Below are 17,632 nucleotides of genomic sequence, written 5' to 3'. Positions count from 1 at the left end.
CCTTCCGTGACAGCGGCTGGCTCTACTATCTATGTGAAGAATAGAAGGCAAATAACGTAACACTTCAAGTTAACACATCAGATCTCATTAAATTTTATCTCAAATATGTTTTCAGTCAAATTATGTTTTTGACACAATAAACTACTTCCCTTAAAAAATGTCAAATAAAAAACACAATTCCAAAGTCAAAATCTTCCACTAAGTAAACTAAAAATATTTTTGTTGAAATCAAAATTATCCATGGAAGAAGACAGAACACTTTTTAACCACACACACTAGTAACAGAAGAAACAACAAGGTCAATTCTAAAAGCACATGCAAGTAAAGTAATTTTGCACTTCTGAATATCTCACTTGCTTCCTTAGCATAGCTCCTTTAGTTTCAGACAAGGGTCCTGTTATCCCTGACTATGGAACCCTGACATGTAGATGCAATGGAAATTTTTGAGCGTGTTTATTTTCTGCCATGATCTTATTTATGTTGCTTTTATGACAAATAGTTATCCTCATTAGCCTGTGCATTGAACAAGGCAAGCTCTCCAACATTCCAGTGGGTAAAATTTAATGCTACACTAATGACACTAAGAGAAGCCACTGTTTTGAATTTAATTAAGTAACCTTTGGTTTGTAGCTTCTAGGCAATGTTTCTTGCTTTGGAAAAAGAAGATTCCCAGTTTCCAAGCAAAGTAAACAGCTCTTCCAGGTATAAAAAGGTCCAAGAAAACAGTACAGTTTCCATTTTTAGGAAAAAATGTGATTCCTAATTCACACGTTATTCTAACCATAATACCTGAACCTTAAACAATGCAGTTCTGTTATTTATTTCAAGTATTGAAAAAACAGCTTCAGAACAGACAGTTCATTATTATTTAAGAAGTAATTCTACATTCATTGTTATTACTAACGCTGGATTTTGTAAAGAATGGGAAGCATACTCACAATTAGCTTTGATTATGCTCATTAGACTTCATTAGGCATCCAATGTGGCCTGAGGACAAGACCTCCTCCTATTGTATCTCAAAGTATACTATAGCACTCCAGTGTACTATATAATACTGTGTAATATCTATGTAATACACTGCTATGTGACATTGTGTTTTGTATTACAAAATGCCACAAAATTCTCTCTACAGAGATTTCTGAAATTGAGGTATATAGCCAAATGAATGCAAGTAAATTCTAAGGCTGGGATTCTGTAATAAGATAATTTGCTGTAAATTTTCAGTATCAATATACGGTATCACTCGGAGTTACTCATAATGACATCTTACCCAAGTTTCAGGACACTAAAGAAGCTCCTTCACCATAACATCTCCAAAATGACAATATGATGTATACTGTAGCTCTCAAGAATTCATAAATTGTGGCTACTTAGAATTGCCTCCAGTTCTACAAACTTTACAAACAGAGATGTATGACATTTTCAAAGCTTCAACTTCAATAAAAGTGATTTAAGCTTTTTTTCTTTCATCTTTAAATACATAATATTTTTAATGGAAGTTGTGATAATGTTCAATTCACATAGTGAGCACATCATACAGTTAAATGAGAGAAAACAATGATGTTTTAATTAAAGCAGAAATAGAAGAACTTTAAGCAAGTAACTGTTTTATGCTATATTTATCTTTCAAAGAATGCCATTCTTTCATATTCAAAGTCACAAGTGTACCAAAAAAAAAAATAATCTTCAGTTCCCTCATCCACCACTCTACCCATCTGGTAGGATCCATGACATCAGATGATATATTCTGACCACCACCTGACACCAACTTGCTTCCCCATGCAGTATCATCACTTTGGATAATTTTATCCATTGTGTATTCCATCACCTCCATCCTCACCCATGCTCAACAGAGATACTCAGACCTAGAGCCTTCACTTTTGAAGGTCATTTGAGAATCCATACTTGACCTAGAACAAAGGAGAAGTCTCTCTGACTCGTCTGTGTATCTTCTTGCCCAGAGTTCTCCTCCTGCATTCGCTGCTCGAGGCTTGAGAGAGAGTGTTTCAAATTTCACGTAAGTCTCTTTTGCAAGGTCAGCTTCCTTAGGAGCTTTGGGTTTCATATGCAGTTTTAAAACTTTGTAGAGTAAGAAAATTATCAAAGGTAAAACAACTACACATGCTGCACTGCTGCCCATTATCAGAATAGAAAACTGAGAGCTGCTTTCATCATTTAACATGTCAGTAGTGAAAATAATGCACTGCTCTTTTGTAGGTGGCACTCCTTTGGGTGAAACGCATGCCATATACTGAGTGCTACGTTGCAAACCATCAATTGTGACTTTGTTTTTGCTAGAATCCGTGCTCAGAGGCAACATCTCTTCATCTCCGTACTTTGAATATAACACGGTCACTGCAGTGTTGCTTGAGGCATTGACAGTTTTCCAAGTCAAGGTCACTCTTTCATCTGTTTCAGTGATCACCCTTAGGTCCATCACAGTAATATTTTGCTCAGCTGTAGCCGCTGCCGTAAGTGAAGTCTCCACACCTTTCTTGCTTGCCTCCTCAGTCTGCTTTGCCTCCTCACCTTTCTTCCTCATGTCCCCAGTCTGCTTTTTGCTTCCATTTGTCACTGTCTTTGAACTTTTCTTTCCATCATTCATGGACCTGGATTGCTTCTTGTCAGTAACCCTGGCGTTTGTTGTTCTCTCAGTGGTAACCTGTGCTGTTGTGGTTGTTGATGTGGTCAGAAGAGGTGTGGTTGTTCTCTCAGGTTCCTTCTTGGATTCCTCCAGCGTGGTATTCTGCCTCTCAGCCTCCTGCTTCCTTCCATACTTCTGTGGCAACACGGTTGTAGTAACAACACCAACCACTGTGACAGTAACAGCAGCTTCTGACATTCCTGCTAAATTCTTTGCTTTACATCTGTATTCCCCTGCATCCTTGTATGAAATCCCTGTCAAGCTTAATATGGACCATCGGACACCTTCTCCAGGTGTTTCTTGAATTACTACAAGAGAACATAAAGAATAAAATATTATAAAGAGAAGCTAAAGAGAAAGCAATCATTGGATTACCTTTTCTTTTCTCTGAAATTATTTCTATCAGAATGAAGCATATGTATTAAAAATGAAAAAACTACACATACATGCTAACTATGGAACGTCTGGCAGAAAAGTGCTCAGCCTGGGTCAAAATGGAATTTCAGAAGGAATTACAAGATTTTTTTTTTTAGTTTTATTAAGTAAAACAAGAACAAGAGAAATCAAAACATCTTAAAGCCAAACAACTACAAAGTGTAAGTCTCCCTGACTTCAAGAGACACTGAAAACAACAGCCATTTAAAAAAAAAAGTCAGAAGTTACCTTTGTCGTAAGATATTCCAATATGTAGGACTATTATTCACTTCAGAACTAAAAGTTAACTGCTAGCTACTTGCCATTAACAATGAACTTTTTTTTGGATATTACTGCATAAAGATATACTGTAGCATATTACAGCAAGAATGATATTAGATAATCACAGTCTCTTTAGTACTCAAGGTGGGCACTGCAAATAAGCAGTAAACATTTGCAAATAAGAAAACATGTTTTTTGGAAAATCCCACATTTACAGTGCTATTTTAAGTTGCTCAGTTATAGCCTCACTAGCTTTCAAAAAAGATTTCAAATGCAAAAGGAGATTTCAGTAACAAATTCTCCATTCTGCTTCTCAGCTTCTAAATTATTACCCAACTATTCTAACTTCTGTTGTTCCTTCATCCTTCCCTCCTTCGTCCATTTTCATACACACACACGCACAGAGTTCTTATTACAGACCACAAACAGAATCAGAACAACCTGTTGGACCTGGAAAAAGAATTTCCTAACAGCTGTTCCATGGATGCAACTGCTAGAATGGTGCAATACCTAGTCCACTGTTACTATTAAGAAAATCTCATCACACAGGAAACCCACTAATTTCAGGCTCTCTCATATCCTATAAAGGAGCTGTTTCTATAAAAGAGCTATTATACCTGTATAGTTCACTGGAATATTGTCTGACCTAGTCCAGGTAAGCTGTGGGGTTGGGTATCCAGTTGCATCGCAGCGTAGTAGCACATTGCTTCCCAGCGGGGAGGTGATTTTGGTTGCTGATGTCATCACAGATGGCTTAAGACACTGCTCTAACTCAGCTCTCTGGAACAAGATCCCTGCCAAGCTCTCCGGTCCACTACATGTAACCAGTGGGTCAAGAAGTACAATTGAGTTGTCCACAATTTTGGAAAATTCAATTAACTTTGAAATGCGACAATCACAAAACCATGGGTTGTCCTGCAAACCTGAAGAAAGAGTAGGGAAAAAAAAAGTGTTGTCAGGTAATATTCAAATGCTGTGATTTAAATATGACATACGACTACCATCAAGTACAATCAAGAAGAACCATGGGCCTATTCTGAGTTAATATACTTCTATCGTTCTCCTCTGTTAGCTGACAGGGAGGGATTTTTTTTTTTTTTTTTTTTTTTTTTTTTTTTTTTTTTTTTACAGAGGTAAAAAGACTAAAAATACTTATTAAGTCTTTTCTTCACATAAATTTGCTGGAGCACAGTAATTGGTGTTACCTTTGCTTAACTTTGCTATTTATCTAGGAAAAAAAAAAAATGCTTTGAAAAGATATCTTAAGATTGATGACACATTTTCACCTGTCTGTGCCTTCTGGAGAGAGCTTCTCAGTGTTATCACACCCTGTCATCTTCCTCTGCTTTTAGTACTTCTTTGGGCTCATACAGTTTAATCTTCCCAGACTCTTGTTCTGTGCTTGCAGAGAACATGACGGGGGGCGGGGGAGGGAGGGGAGAAGTAGTAGGTAAAAAAAATGCACAGTGCATCACCCGTGGGCTTAAATATTTTATCCCTTGATTTGTACTTTTGGGCATAATTTTTCCATTTTCTTCTAGCTCTAGCAATAAACAGAGCTCACAGACTGAAATGAAGGATGGTATGCAAGAGTTGCTCACTACTGAATTTACTGACTAGCACGACAGACAAGTCATGTCAACTGATTCACAATTAAAAGAAAAAATGAAACACCTGCCAGTATTTCTCAGGGTGCGTTTTTAGGGATTATTACACCAGCAAATAGAAAAAAAAACTGGCTTGCATTTTGGAAGAAACCTTCTCATGAAAGAGTATATGAATAATTAGCTACTAATTCATTTCATCACCTGACCAAGATCAGGTTATTTTAAGCACCATAGCAGTGATTGGCTAAAATGACGATAAATCCTGATTAATCCCCGTTTTTAAAACAAGACTTGACCTGAAGAGATTCCCTGACTTTGACATCACAATCCAATTTCACCCCTTTCAGACAGGAGAGATTTTGTATCTATTCACCAACTACTGCCCTCAGGAATGGAGAAATCAAAGAAATCCTACGAGCAACAGCTCCGCTTTAAGAAAAAAAGAATCTCCAAAATGTAAAACTAATTTTCATTGAAACTCAAATATGCATTTACAAGCAAAAGAGATATGATTGGATTGTTTGCCATATGTCTAAGCATATCAATTGTTTCCTTATACAAGCTCTGCCCAATTAAGAATGTGCACCTACCTACTTGTACTTACCTTTTAATTTAGGCAACTTTAGTTTGTAGTTAGGAATACATTCCTGTGTCTTTTTTCCTCATTTTCCTCTCAATTTTCCCTACCATCTCAAGCAGAAAAGACTGTAAGAGTATTTGAAAATGAAATTCCCCCTAAGATATGAGAAGGGAAAAAGGCCCCACTGGAAACAAGCCTTCCACCAACAGTCCCTCTGTACCAAATAATTGAAATGCATGTGAACTCTCCAGCACAGTCTCCATGCAAAATGATACTAAACATGTATCTTATGCTACCTTCTGTTTCCTGCAAGCTTCAGTGCAGGAAAGGATGAGTTTATTATTGTTTCTAACAGTACTGCAAAAGGTCTTTCCAATATATGAATACATGGCTTTCACATTCTCCCAGTGTCGAAGAGGAGGACTAAAGATGTTACAACCTAAACAGACTAAATGAAACAGGCAAAATAGAAGGAATGGTGAAAAAAAGCCATTAGATTGGGTGGTTGTTCAGTCTCATCTCAGATTTTTGTGAAGGCCTGATTTCAATGGATGAAGAAAGCTGCAGTCCCAGAGAACTCCTTACGTCTGTATTTCAGTGCAGTGGAGCTATTTCAGTTCATCACCTTATCTTCCCCATCTGTCACAGTGTACAGAGGAACTGGCTGAAGAAGCATGACGTATATATAGATAATACCTACAGCTATAGGAGTCACTCCCTTACTTCTGTGGCTCATCCCTTCTATTTATTTGCGTCTTGCCAATACCAGGCAGTATGCACTTTATTTGCGATAAACTTGCAGAGCCATTGTAAGTTATCAAGTCATATAAAATCCCAAAATAGAAAGATGAAAGCGCTTAAACACAAGGATAACACACTGAATTTGATTACACTTCAGTTAACTACTGAAGAGAACAGAAATGGAAATAAACTTCTGAAGTTTAACAACTTTTGTTTACAAGGTGATAGAAGTGAAAAAGAACACGTGAAAGAATAAAGATTTTTTTTTTAAAAGGTACAAACTGAAGAAACTAGAAGTTTATAAATCAGCCTCTTTTGAAGAAATATTAAAGCAGCTTATTGACTTGAGAAATATCAACCAAAGCAAAGACAACATTGATAAATATTTTTGCGTTGCAATATACCAGTGCAATGTATGTTAAAATTAAATAAGGATTACAAACTACTCTATAAAAAAAAAGTTCCTTTATTCTAGATTTAGCATATTTGAAGTTTACTTTCACACACTTATACATGTGTTCGTATGTATAATGGATATGCATATGTGCATACATGCATGCATATTTTTGCAGTCTTCTCATTAAACAAGATTTTCCTACACCATGTCAACTTTCAGCATTTGAAATAGTTATGAGTAAAGTTTCCTTTGTAAATCAGTAGCTGGTCTTAGACCAGAACTTCCACTTGCTGCAAAATGATAGTACATGAAATATTCAAGTTTGGGGTTGATGGAAACATTCATCAAAACAACCAACCTGCTCAAATACTCTCTTTTGACTGAAGCTACAAAATTTTGACCCATGGATCTAAACAGTAAATCCTACTTCCCTCACTGTGTCCCAGTGCTTCCTACACACTAACAGTTAGTATGCAGTTTCAGGAAGAGCATCATTTACCTCATAGCCCAGCACAACCACTGGGAACCCAATGGACCTGCTGAGTTTCAAATTTTTGGCATCACTACAAGCGGCAGAGAAAGATTTCAGTTTACTGCCACTCTGTCAAATCCTGGACTCCTCTGTTCCTCTCAGTGACTCGCTAGATTTAATTTTCCATATGGAAAATGCTGCTACCATCATTCACGCCAGAAATATCAATCTCTGTACAGCAGCCAATGCTGAAACTTAGCTGTGATTTGGATCAAAGTATTAGGTTAAAGTTCCATGCTAACCAAGATAGGGCCAGCTATCGTTCCTTTATTATTTCCACTGCTTAATTGTCAGCTCATTCCACAGCTTTGTTCCAAAGTATGCTCTCCAAGACAAAGGCAGGGGCTGTGCACCCTCTAGGGACCTTTTCCTGCTGGGAGTTTGGATGAGATTGCATCAAGGTTGGTTTCCTCTGTCCTATTCATTCTCCTAGCATACATGCAGTAGGCTTTACACCTTCAAAATCATCCTGCAGTACCTGCCAGCCCATCAGGCATCTAACATGCATACTGTTTCATAGTATGAAGGCACAATGGTTCCATTCTCTCTTTAATTCATTCAAATTGAACTGAGAAAAAGACATCCCCACCCACTCACTCACATTTCAGAGACACTGGAACATCCCATCAGAGCTGCAGAAAACCAATAGTCAAGTCCTACAAAACTTGAGCAGTCAATCAGGTTTAAAAAAAAAAAAATAAATAAATAAATAAAAAAAGCTGGCTTTGTACTGTGAGACAGAGAGAACCACTCAGCCACAGGGCCAGGAATTGATCCCTCTTCACGTATCATAGTGTGCATATTGAGGAACATCACACAGTGGGGAGCAATGAAACCACCCTGCAGGACAGAAATTATGAATTGGCATAAGGAGATACACTAATCTGCCAGTCATTTTAGCTTCTCCAAGAGGCCTCAAAATGAACATAGGGAACCTGAACTTTCTCTTACATGCAACTCTCTTGATGTTCAGTCAAGACATTCCAGAAAAAATTGCCTCCTGGTGTTACATTTGCACAAATGAATTCAGGGCTTTGCTGGTGTTGATATTGTTAATTAAATACAAGTGACAATCTCATTTCGCCAGAAGTAGGAGATGAGCGAGTTCAAGCCATAAGTACTTACACTAAGTAGAATCTGCCTGCTATTTTCCTGACTAGACAAAAACAGCTTTTATTTGCTTAAGTTTCCAGCTTCTAGCAGTGCTCTGGCTGCAGTACCCATTCCATGTAGGTACATGGGCCAGACTGAATGCTCCTGCAGAGCACCACTCTTGAGCATCAGAATGAGTACTGTGTGTAACCACAGGCATCACATTTAAGGAGAAACTCTTTCCTTCCCTACTTGCCCTCTCGATCCCTTCCACTCTTCTCCCCATCCCACCCCCACATAAAAAAGTGGCCAGAGAGAACTAGTAAATATGGTAGGAAACGAAAAAAATCATAGTCTATAGGAAACAACTGAAAGAAATAGTGCAACCAGCTAAGAAAGCAAAAGGCCATCAGGGAAGGAAAATGTATGAAAGGTTATTGTAAGAGAAGGCAATTAGTTTTTCTGCATGTTCATCTCATGTAGGACAATACTTAATCAGCTTAATGAGCTTAGTTTGCAGTAAGGGAGATTGAGGTTAAGTATTAAGAGAAACTTTCTCATTGTATTGAAAGATAAGCACTGAAAGAAGTTGCCAGGGATCTGGAGCAGTCCACCTCTTTGCCAAAGGGTAGGCAGGGTTCAGTTCATCTAGATCTGCATTGCAACAGGCTAGAGGCCTTTCTGAAATCCTTCCTGGTCACTTACTTCTATGATCCTTATCTCCACCTCAGAGAAGAGGAAGGGCATCAATGGGATATGATTCTCCTCCCTTAGGCTCCAACACAAGGGGTGTCAGAGAAATAATGTCACAGAGCACACCATACTCCTGTTGTTCTGAGCCAGCATCTCCTGCTGCTGGAGCAATATGGAGGCACCTCAACTCCTAGGGCACCTTTCTTGTTTCTTTTAACCATTCATTCCTAAAAACTTTCACAACAGTCCAGTGACCAAAGAATGAGCCTCTGGCAATGATTATGAGTGGCCTGTGACTTTCCAAGCTGCAGTAATGCAGATAATAAAGCCACCGCTAAGTGGAAACAAAGCTTGTGAAAATGTTTCGTTGCACAAAAAGCACCCCAATTTCTAATCCCCAAAGAAAAAGAGCATTTTCTGATTCACTATAGAGTTTCCTATACAGCAAGCATTGTTTGCATGCAATGGAACAGTCATAAGAAGGTTATGCTGTCAACAAATGAAAATTCAGTACATTACCCACAGCTTACCTAAGGTAACTTTGTTCAGCACTACCCGCAGATTTACGTTCTCCCATTGAAATCTACAGTGACAGCACAGAGCCTCCCTCAGAGCGTAATGTTAAAAAAGGAGAAGTAAGGCTCTGTACCCAGTGCACATCCCTCTCTGCAGATCTGTGCCCACTTGTAGTTCATAAACAATAATGAACGTAATCCAAAGGTCACATCCTATATTGCTAGAAAAGTCACTGTTGGTCTCAGAGAGTTTACCAGGACTGAAGGGGGCAGGCAAAGAGTATGTACCAATGCAGCTGACGGGAAAGGGAGAAAGGGGAGGAAAGCGCATGGATTTGTTTCGTAATTATTATTTATTAAGTTGTAGTAATGAGGGCTATGTAAGCAAAGGCAACTGAATAATCTCAGGGATTCCCACATGAGGACATCATAAGGAGGATTAGACCTAGCCCAGCCAGCTCCCGTGTTATTGCCTTCAGTATGGGGTAGTGAGCTGACTTAATTTTACAGGTTTTTTTTTGTGGGTTTTTGTTTGTTTGTTTGTTTAGATCCCAAATTAACCAACATCCTTTTAAAGCTGCAAACTTACAGTTACCATGCATGTAATCACTCAGCCCACTTTCATCTATGAAGTTATTTACAATCTCATCTGAATGAGAACTTCAGATCAAGCTTTTTGTCATAAAAGAAAGCAGCTGAACAAACGAATGCTTAGTAATGGCTTTAGATCAAGAAGATGGAATTACTGGGCAGCACAGTGCATGGAGGATCTTTACCAGTGGATACCAAGCCACCCCTGCAGCTAGATTACAGGAAGCCAGCTATTTGTCTGGTGCTAGTTTTCCTCCCTTCCACTGCTGCACTGTGTTACTGTGTTACAGAACATGCACATATACAATGACAGACAAGAAAGCTGTCTTGATCCAAGTGTACTCTGAAACTGCAAATGGTAAATGGTTACCTGCAAGGCTACAAAGTGAACAAAAACTTGATAGAGCACAAGATCACAAAAAGAACTAACATCATGACCTAAAAGAAATTGGAGAGAATAAAACTATGAACAATGAGAGTCCAGCCAAGCTATTCTTAAATGCTCACTTTAAATACTATAAAAAGCACTGCGACACTGTGTGTATCAGAGATCCTTATTCTTCCTCTTGTATTCACAATGTGAATTGGCAGAAATGTCAGCATTAGAACAATGCAAGGTCAACATGAGTCATGGGGAGGATACTGTATTTCAGAACTGGCTTTTTTATAAAGCATCTACTCTAACTCCTCATCTGGTTTGTGAGTCACTGCTAAAAACAGCTGCAAGTGGACACACTTGTGTTTGCAGCCACATTCAGTGACAACAGAAGTGTCCTCAGCAGCACAGTTTTTGGAAGTCCTGCATTTATTTATCTGGATATTGAATATTTCATTAGGAAACAGGAATCCAGTACATTTCACACACTTTTATAACGCTGAGATAACTGTATACATGAAGGTCACTATCTTTCCTATATATTTTTCTATCAACAGCAGAAAATAGATGGACAGATAGATGACAGATAGATTGCAGAGCAAGCCAGAAGAATGGCTTGTACTAGCACCCTCCTGAACCCAAGGCCCATCTCACCCTGCTCTGACTTCCAACTGACCATATAGACACATTTTAACAAGGTATGATAGAACATTAACATACCCAAAATGACTCTCTGAGTCGCCAGAATGTCTGTGCTCCTGGGAGGGACAACTTCTGAGAAGGGTGGCCAAATGTCCATCAGGTCGGAGGGCAAGGTGGTGAGCTTATTGCTGGAGATGTCCAGGTAGGTGAGGTTCCTCAAGTACCTGCCAGCCTCGGCTGGAATGCTGGTCATCTTATTGTTATGCAAATCGAGAGTCCTCAAGTTGGGCATCTCTGTCAGAGACTCCCAAGGGAAAGTCGAAATCAGATTACCATCCAGCCGGAGCTCATGCAGTTGTTTCAGGTTGTAGAAGCTGCTGATATCAATATTGGCTACACAGTTGTAAGTTACCCACAGGTATCTGAGGTCTACTAGATAGTAAAAGGCTTCAGTGGGAATCCTTCGTATGACAGTTTTTTCTATACGAAGTTTCACGGTATCCACAGGAACGTTAACAGGGATCTCAAACATGTCGGGATCATTACAGAGCACAGACCTAGCACCAAAAAGAAAGAGAGAGATCTGCATTTCTTTATCAGAAAGTTGTTTTTCAGATTTAAGTGCCATTAACTTCTACAAAATTAACGTCAGAATAAAAAAAATAAATAACAGAATTTAAAAAGAATGTGAATTCTCTAAAGAAAAAGTGAATATAAATAGCAATATTTCTATGCGAAATTTAGATTTGCTTTATTCCAAAGCGCACAAGCACCACCTTCCATCCAATGTTATATAGTCAACCAAAAAGGAAAAGTCATTGTATAGGGAATCACACATTTATGTTCTCAAACGGGAGCTGTGTGACATTCTATTATAATGAAGAATATTGAATACTACTCTCTAGTTTTCTGTCATGACGAAGATTCAAAGCATTTATATATCTTTATTTACTTCTCAGAACAGACTGAAAATTGAAAACACCAGCATGTTTCTCAAAAGAAAAGATTGCTACCACTATTTCTGGTGTCTAAGTAGGAACAATCTGCCTTGTAGAGATTCTATGTAACTTCCTGTTCCTATTGATTTCAGTGAAATGAGATTCCTCTGCATTCTCAGGAATCAGTAAGTTTCCCTTCCCTTTGGATATACAGTTCGCATGCATTAGTTTAAAGAGTCCCCTCCTATTTAGAAACTTAGCTTTAATTTACTCCATTTTTTCCTCTAAATTCTTCAGTTTTGTTTTCTCCTCCTGTCATTTTATACTAGATATGCTGTGACAAGTAACTGAAACAGTATCTCTCAAAATTGACACAATAACATCCAATTAACCTAATTTTTATTACCAAAAAGTATGATTTCCCTGTGAATACAGGAAAGAAGATACTACTGTATTTATTTAAACCAGAATCATTTTACAGTAGATAAACAGTTTGAGGAAACAGAAAGATCATTACAGTAGTAGGAAAAGCAAGGGTCAGAAATTGCCTTCTACAGTGAGGCTGAAGATTTAAAGTAGCTATTGTTAAGCACAAAGCCATGAAAATAAAACAAAGACCATCTGCTGTGATTCAGGAACACTGCTAGCTATGTAATACTAACATAAATTATGCCATTATTTCAAAGTTACCATGATAAACTGTAATTTGCAGTGTATGTGAGGATGTTATTTCCAGTTTCTTCACTCCTTTTTTCTCTAAACCAAGTAGTATAAGAATTAATGAAACACATACCTTGTTCCAGTGCCATCACTTCTGCCATGGTAAACACAAGTGCATTGCGAAGGACAAAAACCCTGCGCTTCTGCAGAAACGCTCATTATGAGGTATATGTAAAAAAGCAGAGGCATGGCTTCCTCCCAGCACAACTGACACCAAAAAAACTGAAGACTTTATTCATACACATGCGTGTGCAGCATGCTACGAATGTGAACACAGACATCCATTTAGTAACAGCAGATTACCTCAGATTAGCTGAGATCTTGAGTTGCTTAACCTTCAAATGTATCCTGAAAGGGATCTGTTAAACCAGCTCATTCTTCATCATGTCACAACACCACACTGTGTCAAGTTCTACACAACGTGCTTCCAGGCTATTTTAATACGCGCTTACTGTATGGTCAGTATGTAGTAAAACATGTATTTGCTTCTTTTGAGGGGCAGTGTATGATTTACTGTCCATGCAGTGTTCCAAGATTCCGTGAAGAAAGCAACTACAGCAAGAAGACATTGTATGGCATTTACTTTATTACTGAAAAGTACAAATTAATAAGAAGCATAGACTCTAGAACTTTCAAAAAAACCTGTAAAGACAGGTTTTTACCAATGACACACAAATTTTAAACAACAGCTCCACACTGCAAAGCCACGCTTTGGATGAACGCATGCACAATAAAATCAAAAGAAAATGGAAGAAATGAACCAACTGTTGATGCAAATTGTACTCAAAATACTGTTAAATTAAATTTCACATGGTCAGACTTAAAATATACTTTCTAAAGTGTTTCTTTCCCACAATTCTGGAGGAACTTAAAATTACATCACATGTTCCACACAAATTAATAAAATTAACATTTAGCTTTCCCAGATGACTGCATCACTTAAAGTGGTACTCTGTCAGACCAACACTAGAGATCCTAGGAGAAAAAAGAACCCAAGCAACAGAGTAACTGTAGCTACACAAAGTCACAGTGGCTGAGACATGTCTGAAGGATCACTAAGATTTCAGATTGGAAATAAAAAAAAAAAGATATTTTCAAAATCTGAGAATCATCAAGAATGTATACTACCATCCATCAATAGTTCTATCTGCAGTCAACCCCTCCAACACAAATCCATTGCTGACATTGTCAAAATTCTTCTTCAAAAATTACACAATGGATGTCCGTGAGATCGACTTAGAAATAATGAGAAATCATCTTTACTGTTTTATGAGCCACCTGAGAGTCAACCTTCAGGGAGCATTTTGTCCCACCATCAGAATTTGCTGTGCAGGGGCAAGCGCTAGAAATGTACCACTACTAAAACAAAAGCTATCCATCCCACAGATTGATTTGATTCTGTGAGCCAAAACATCAAAAATACATGAAATATCATGAAAGTCTTTCAAAATCCTAAAAGCTGATAACAAGCTATATGGGGTTTAGCTAGATATTCTGATAACCTTACCATATTCATGGAAGCAAAACAAATGTCAGTACAGACACATGATATTGAATACACACATACAGGGAAAATCCAGGTCTGGAAACTTTTAATTGAAATTGAGAGAAACTCATTTGCAAGAGGAATTAAAGGTGCTATATCTGTTACTGAACCTAAGCACTTCCTACTTCAGTCTCTTCCTGCCCTGATGTCACCTTGTCCAACCCCACAAGTCACATGGAACACTTCAATGGCCTTTTTTGCTTGTGCCAGAAATATCAATCCAATAAGCCTCATTCTTGAAAACTGAAGTTGCAGTGCTTGTTTTTGTTATTTTTTTTTCTCTTTAACCTAAAAAATACTTCAGCGATTAACAGGAAACAATTGACTGGAAGAGGCAGATTGTTATTACAAAAAATAAACTAACTGTAACCAGATTTAATTTGTTTCCACAAAATCTATGCAGAAAAAGTAAACCAGTTCTAGGACGTCAGTGCACTTTGAGAAACACTCATGGGCAAGGCACTGTTTATAGTTATTTCTTGTCTCGTCTGACATCGCACCATTGCCAAGATTGCTCTCCGAAACCTGCGAAGGACAAGAAAGTGAAAGCAGAAATATCACTAGCTGGAGAACCACATACAAACACAAACTGGGTAAGCTCTTTTAAGTATTACAACTGCTTTCAACTTTAGTAAAAGTTGCTTAGTAAAAAAATTGCATGTCTGGAATTCAAAAGGACCCGAATCTCTTACATTTCCATGTACTGGAATAACTCAATCAAGTGTTTCTCCCATAACAAGAGTCTCAGCAGCTTTTGGTAATTGAAGACTGGATGTGTAGCTACGACAAAAGCAAAGTTTGGAGAACGGGGTGAAAAGGTGATGGACTTTCACAGACTCAGCAGGATCAGGGCAGACAAGCCAGACAGAGATCACAGCCTCTTTGTAGCTTGGTAGTAAAGCAAGGAAGGATTCCTGTTTGCAAAATCCAATTCCCATTCAGAGGCAATGGGTTGGCTAGAGCATTTTATATGCTTCCTCAATATAGAAGAATAGGCTTAACTAACTTACTTTAGTGGATAGTGTAACTCCCTCCTAATCAATCACAATATGGAACATCTCAACCAAGCAAGGAATTCCAAAGTTACACTTCACTAAGATGATGTGTAAGACATCTTGGCCACAGTCACCAAAACTAGTCTGCTGCTGATGAACTCAAATTCCACAATAAGTCCCTCTGAGAAATGACAAAAGGCTTCTCAAAATGAACTTACACAATCTTCACTAATTTGCTTTCAAAAATCTGTATCAATTTAACACATTCTGATGTTGATCAAAGCAATTTCGTTTAGATTTTGCTGCCAAAAACGTTATCTTTGGTAAATCCAGAACAGTTTACCCCCCAGTCTCCTCACAATTCAGTTTCTCCTAATCTACAGTTGATCATTACGTAGACAGTACCGAAGAACACTTACTTTTTGTTTGCAATTACATAAATGCAGGGATTATAGAATGTGGAGGATTTTGCAAACAAAGGAGCTATGATGGCCATTGCAGGAGAAATTTTCTTCGGATCTCCAAAGGAAGACCATAAACACACAATGGAATAAGGAGACCATGCCACCAGGAACATTACAATCATCACAACAGACATCTGTAAAACAAGGGCAACACAAACATAACCTGAAGATTAACCTAAATCAAAGTACATACATCTGTGTGATAATAAGAGATATCCAGAACTAAATAACGACATGTAAATAAAAACATCTGATCATTCTCGATAACTTACAGCAAAATCTCATTTTCAGGATTTAATAATGCACCATACTGTATTTTGGCACACTGTTATTTTGTTACCATTTTCCTTTATGATTAGCACTAAGCATTATTTTAAATTCAATCATCAAAAATTTAAATGGCCATAGAAGATTTCACAACTGAATTATGGCCACTACCTCAACTCTTAAAAAAAAAAAAAATGCACTGCATATCAACAAGTCTTCTCCAAAACACGCCTTAGAGTATCTTTATCACTGTCTTTATTACCACACATATCTCCAACATCCACCAAACATGGCTATAGGAAAATAAAATGCAATATTTAAAAATGATCAGGTACTCAATATCACTTTATATCATAGAAAGTTACCAGCTTTTGTATAAATCACATTATTTTAAGCATTTCCTAGCTACTTCCATTCTATGTCCAAGTGTAAACAACTTGGAATCTACTTTCTAGCGAAAATATTATAAACTGGGTAAAATGCTCTGTGAGAGCAACAGGCTTCCTTTCAAAATAATCTTGAGATACACATCAAGAAAAAGAGTTCAGAATTTTTTATTTATTTATTTATTTTTTTTTTTTTGCTATTCTGAAGAGAGTGGAAGGAATCCAGTGAAAACAGGTCACCTTGGGATCCTGTTACAGACAACAAACATGAACAGAAAGAACAAGGAAATTCAGCATCTTGCAGATTAAATTCTTCTAGAAATTGATATTTCTCATTCACATCCAGGAGAAAACATTAAGCCACCAGCAGGCCAAACAGCAACAGCTTGAGAGTAGAAGGAGGGCAGGAGCGGAATCAACTAGGACTGACTTTTCTGGCTTTTGTCTGGGATGTGAATCAGTAATAGAAACCAGAATGGAAGCTTCAAATTAATCAGGAAAAGCAAAACAAATCACCCCAAAACTAAATGAAACTGCTGGGCTCTTTGAATGCTCTTTCTCTAGTGTACGGTTCTCTAGTGTTGTTCACCTATGCCCATATTCTGTCCTTCTGTTTCTCATTTTGGCTCTCACTGGAAATTATCAACAAATCTGTGAGGGCTGTTTCAGAGCACAACCAAGCAAGCTGCACCCTGTCCACAGAAGGTTTCTATTCAATACTAACACGATGTCTGTAAGAGAATAATTTCATAACAGTGATTCTTACATAAAAGAATACTTCTGTTTAGAAGTTGTCAATGCACAGAAAGCTTAAAAGATGCCAAACTGTGGAAAAATTAAAAAAAAAAAATAATAATCAAGTAACCCGTTTTAAAGGATTATGCTTAATCACAAGGCTTCGTTTTTTATTATATTTTTTTAAAATACAACTCATAGTCAATTGTGAAATATGAAAAACATACAAACCTGAGTCTAAATCTATAACTGAATCTTCAGTTTAAAGCATTCTGAATTATTCAGAAACATAAAGTGTTCATAATTAAGGGTTGGGGTTTTCAGCAATGAGAACATTCTCTAAGGAATGTTAAGCTTGCGTTGATAACTAATTCAAATATGCATTCTTTTCAGTCTACTCCTAATTTCTGTATGTTTTCTTCTTGTGCCCAACCATAAACCATATCTTCATCCAAAAATCAAAGGAGCCAGTGCA

At 37.6% G+C, this 17,632-nt stretch overlaps 2 protein-coding genes across 2 annotated transcripts in view; both read right to left on the bottom strand.

Annotated features, from left to right (window-relative positions):
* Positions 1–1,846: 1,846 nt before the first annotated feature.
* On the bottom strand, positions 1,847–12,923 carry LRIT3 (leucine rich repeat, Ig-like and transmembrane domains 3). Its single transcript, XM_042811877.1, has 4 exons — positions 12,838–12,923; positions 11,185–11,663; positions 3,958–4,263; positions 1,847–2,952 (listed from the first exon to the last, which is right to left on the bottom strand). Exons 1-4 carry the CDS (start codon positions 12,921–12,923, stop codon positions 1,847–1,849), a joined length of 1,977 nt encoding a protein of 658 aa, XP_042667811.1.
* Positions 12,924–14,729: 1,806 nt separating this feature from the next.
* The window catches only part of RRH (retinal pigment epithelium-derived rhodopsin homolog), a 12,288-nt gene continuing 9,385 nt past the window's right edge, over positions 14,730–17,632 (bottom strand). Inside the window, exons 6-7 of the mRNA XM_042812831.1 lie at positions 15,725–15,903; positions 14,730–14,835 (exon numbers count right to left, since the gene is read on the bottom strand). Of these exons, the coding sequence (XP_042668765.1) occupies positions 14,730–14,835; positions 15,725–15,903 (285 nt within the window). The remainder of the gene's footprint in view (positions 14,836–15,724; positions 15,904–17,632) is intronic.

The sequence above is a fragment of the Centrocercus urophasianus genome, unplaced genomic scaffold (assembly GCF_019232065.1).
Source record: "Centrocercus urophasianus isolate 14NV4802_14NV808 unplaced genomic scaffold, USGS_Curo_1.0 seq_13, whole genome shotgun sequence".
In the NCBI taxonomy this organism is placed as follows: domain Eukaryota; kingdom Metazoa; phylum Chordata; class Aves; order Galliformes; family Phasianidae; genus Centrocercus; species Centrocercus urophasianus.
The sequence above is the reverse complement of the archived record's forward strand: the minus strand, read 5'-3'. Positions and strand labels throughout refer to the sequence as shown.

Excerpts from the sequence above, each read along its gene's own strand:
- LRIT3 (XM_042811877.1), bottom strand. The coding sequence starts at position 12,923 with ATGAGCGTTTCTGCAGAAGCGCAGGGTTTTTGTCCTTCGCAATGCACT. Across the intron at positions 11,664-12,837 it reads AGTGATGGCACTGGAACAAG|GTCTGTGCTCTGTAATGATC; the intron begins GTATGTGTTTCA and ends TTTTGGTGCTAG. Across the intron at positions 2,953-3,957 it reads TATTCCAGTGAACTATACAG|TAATTCAAGAAACACCTGGA; the intron begins GTATAATAGCTC and ends GTTCTCTTGTAG.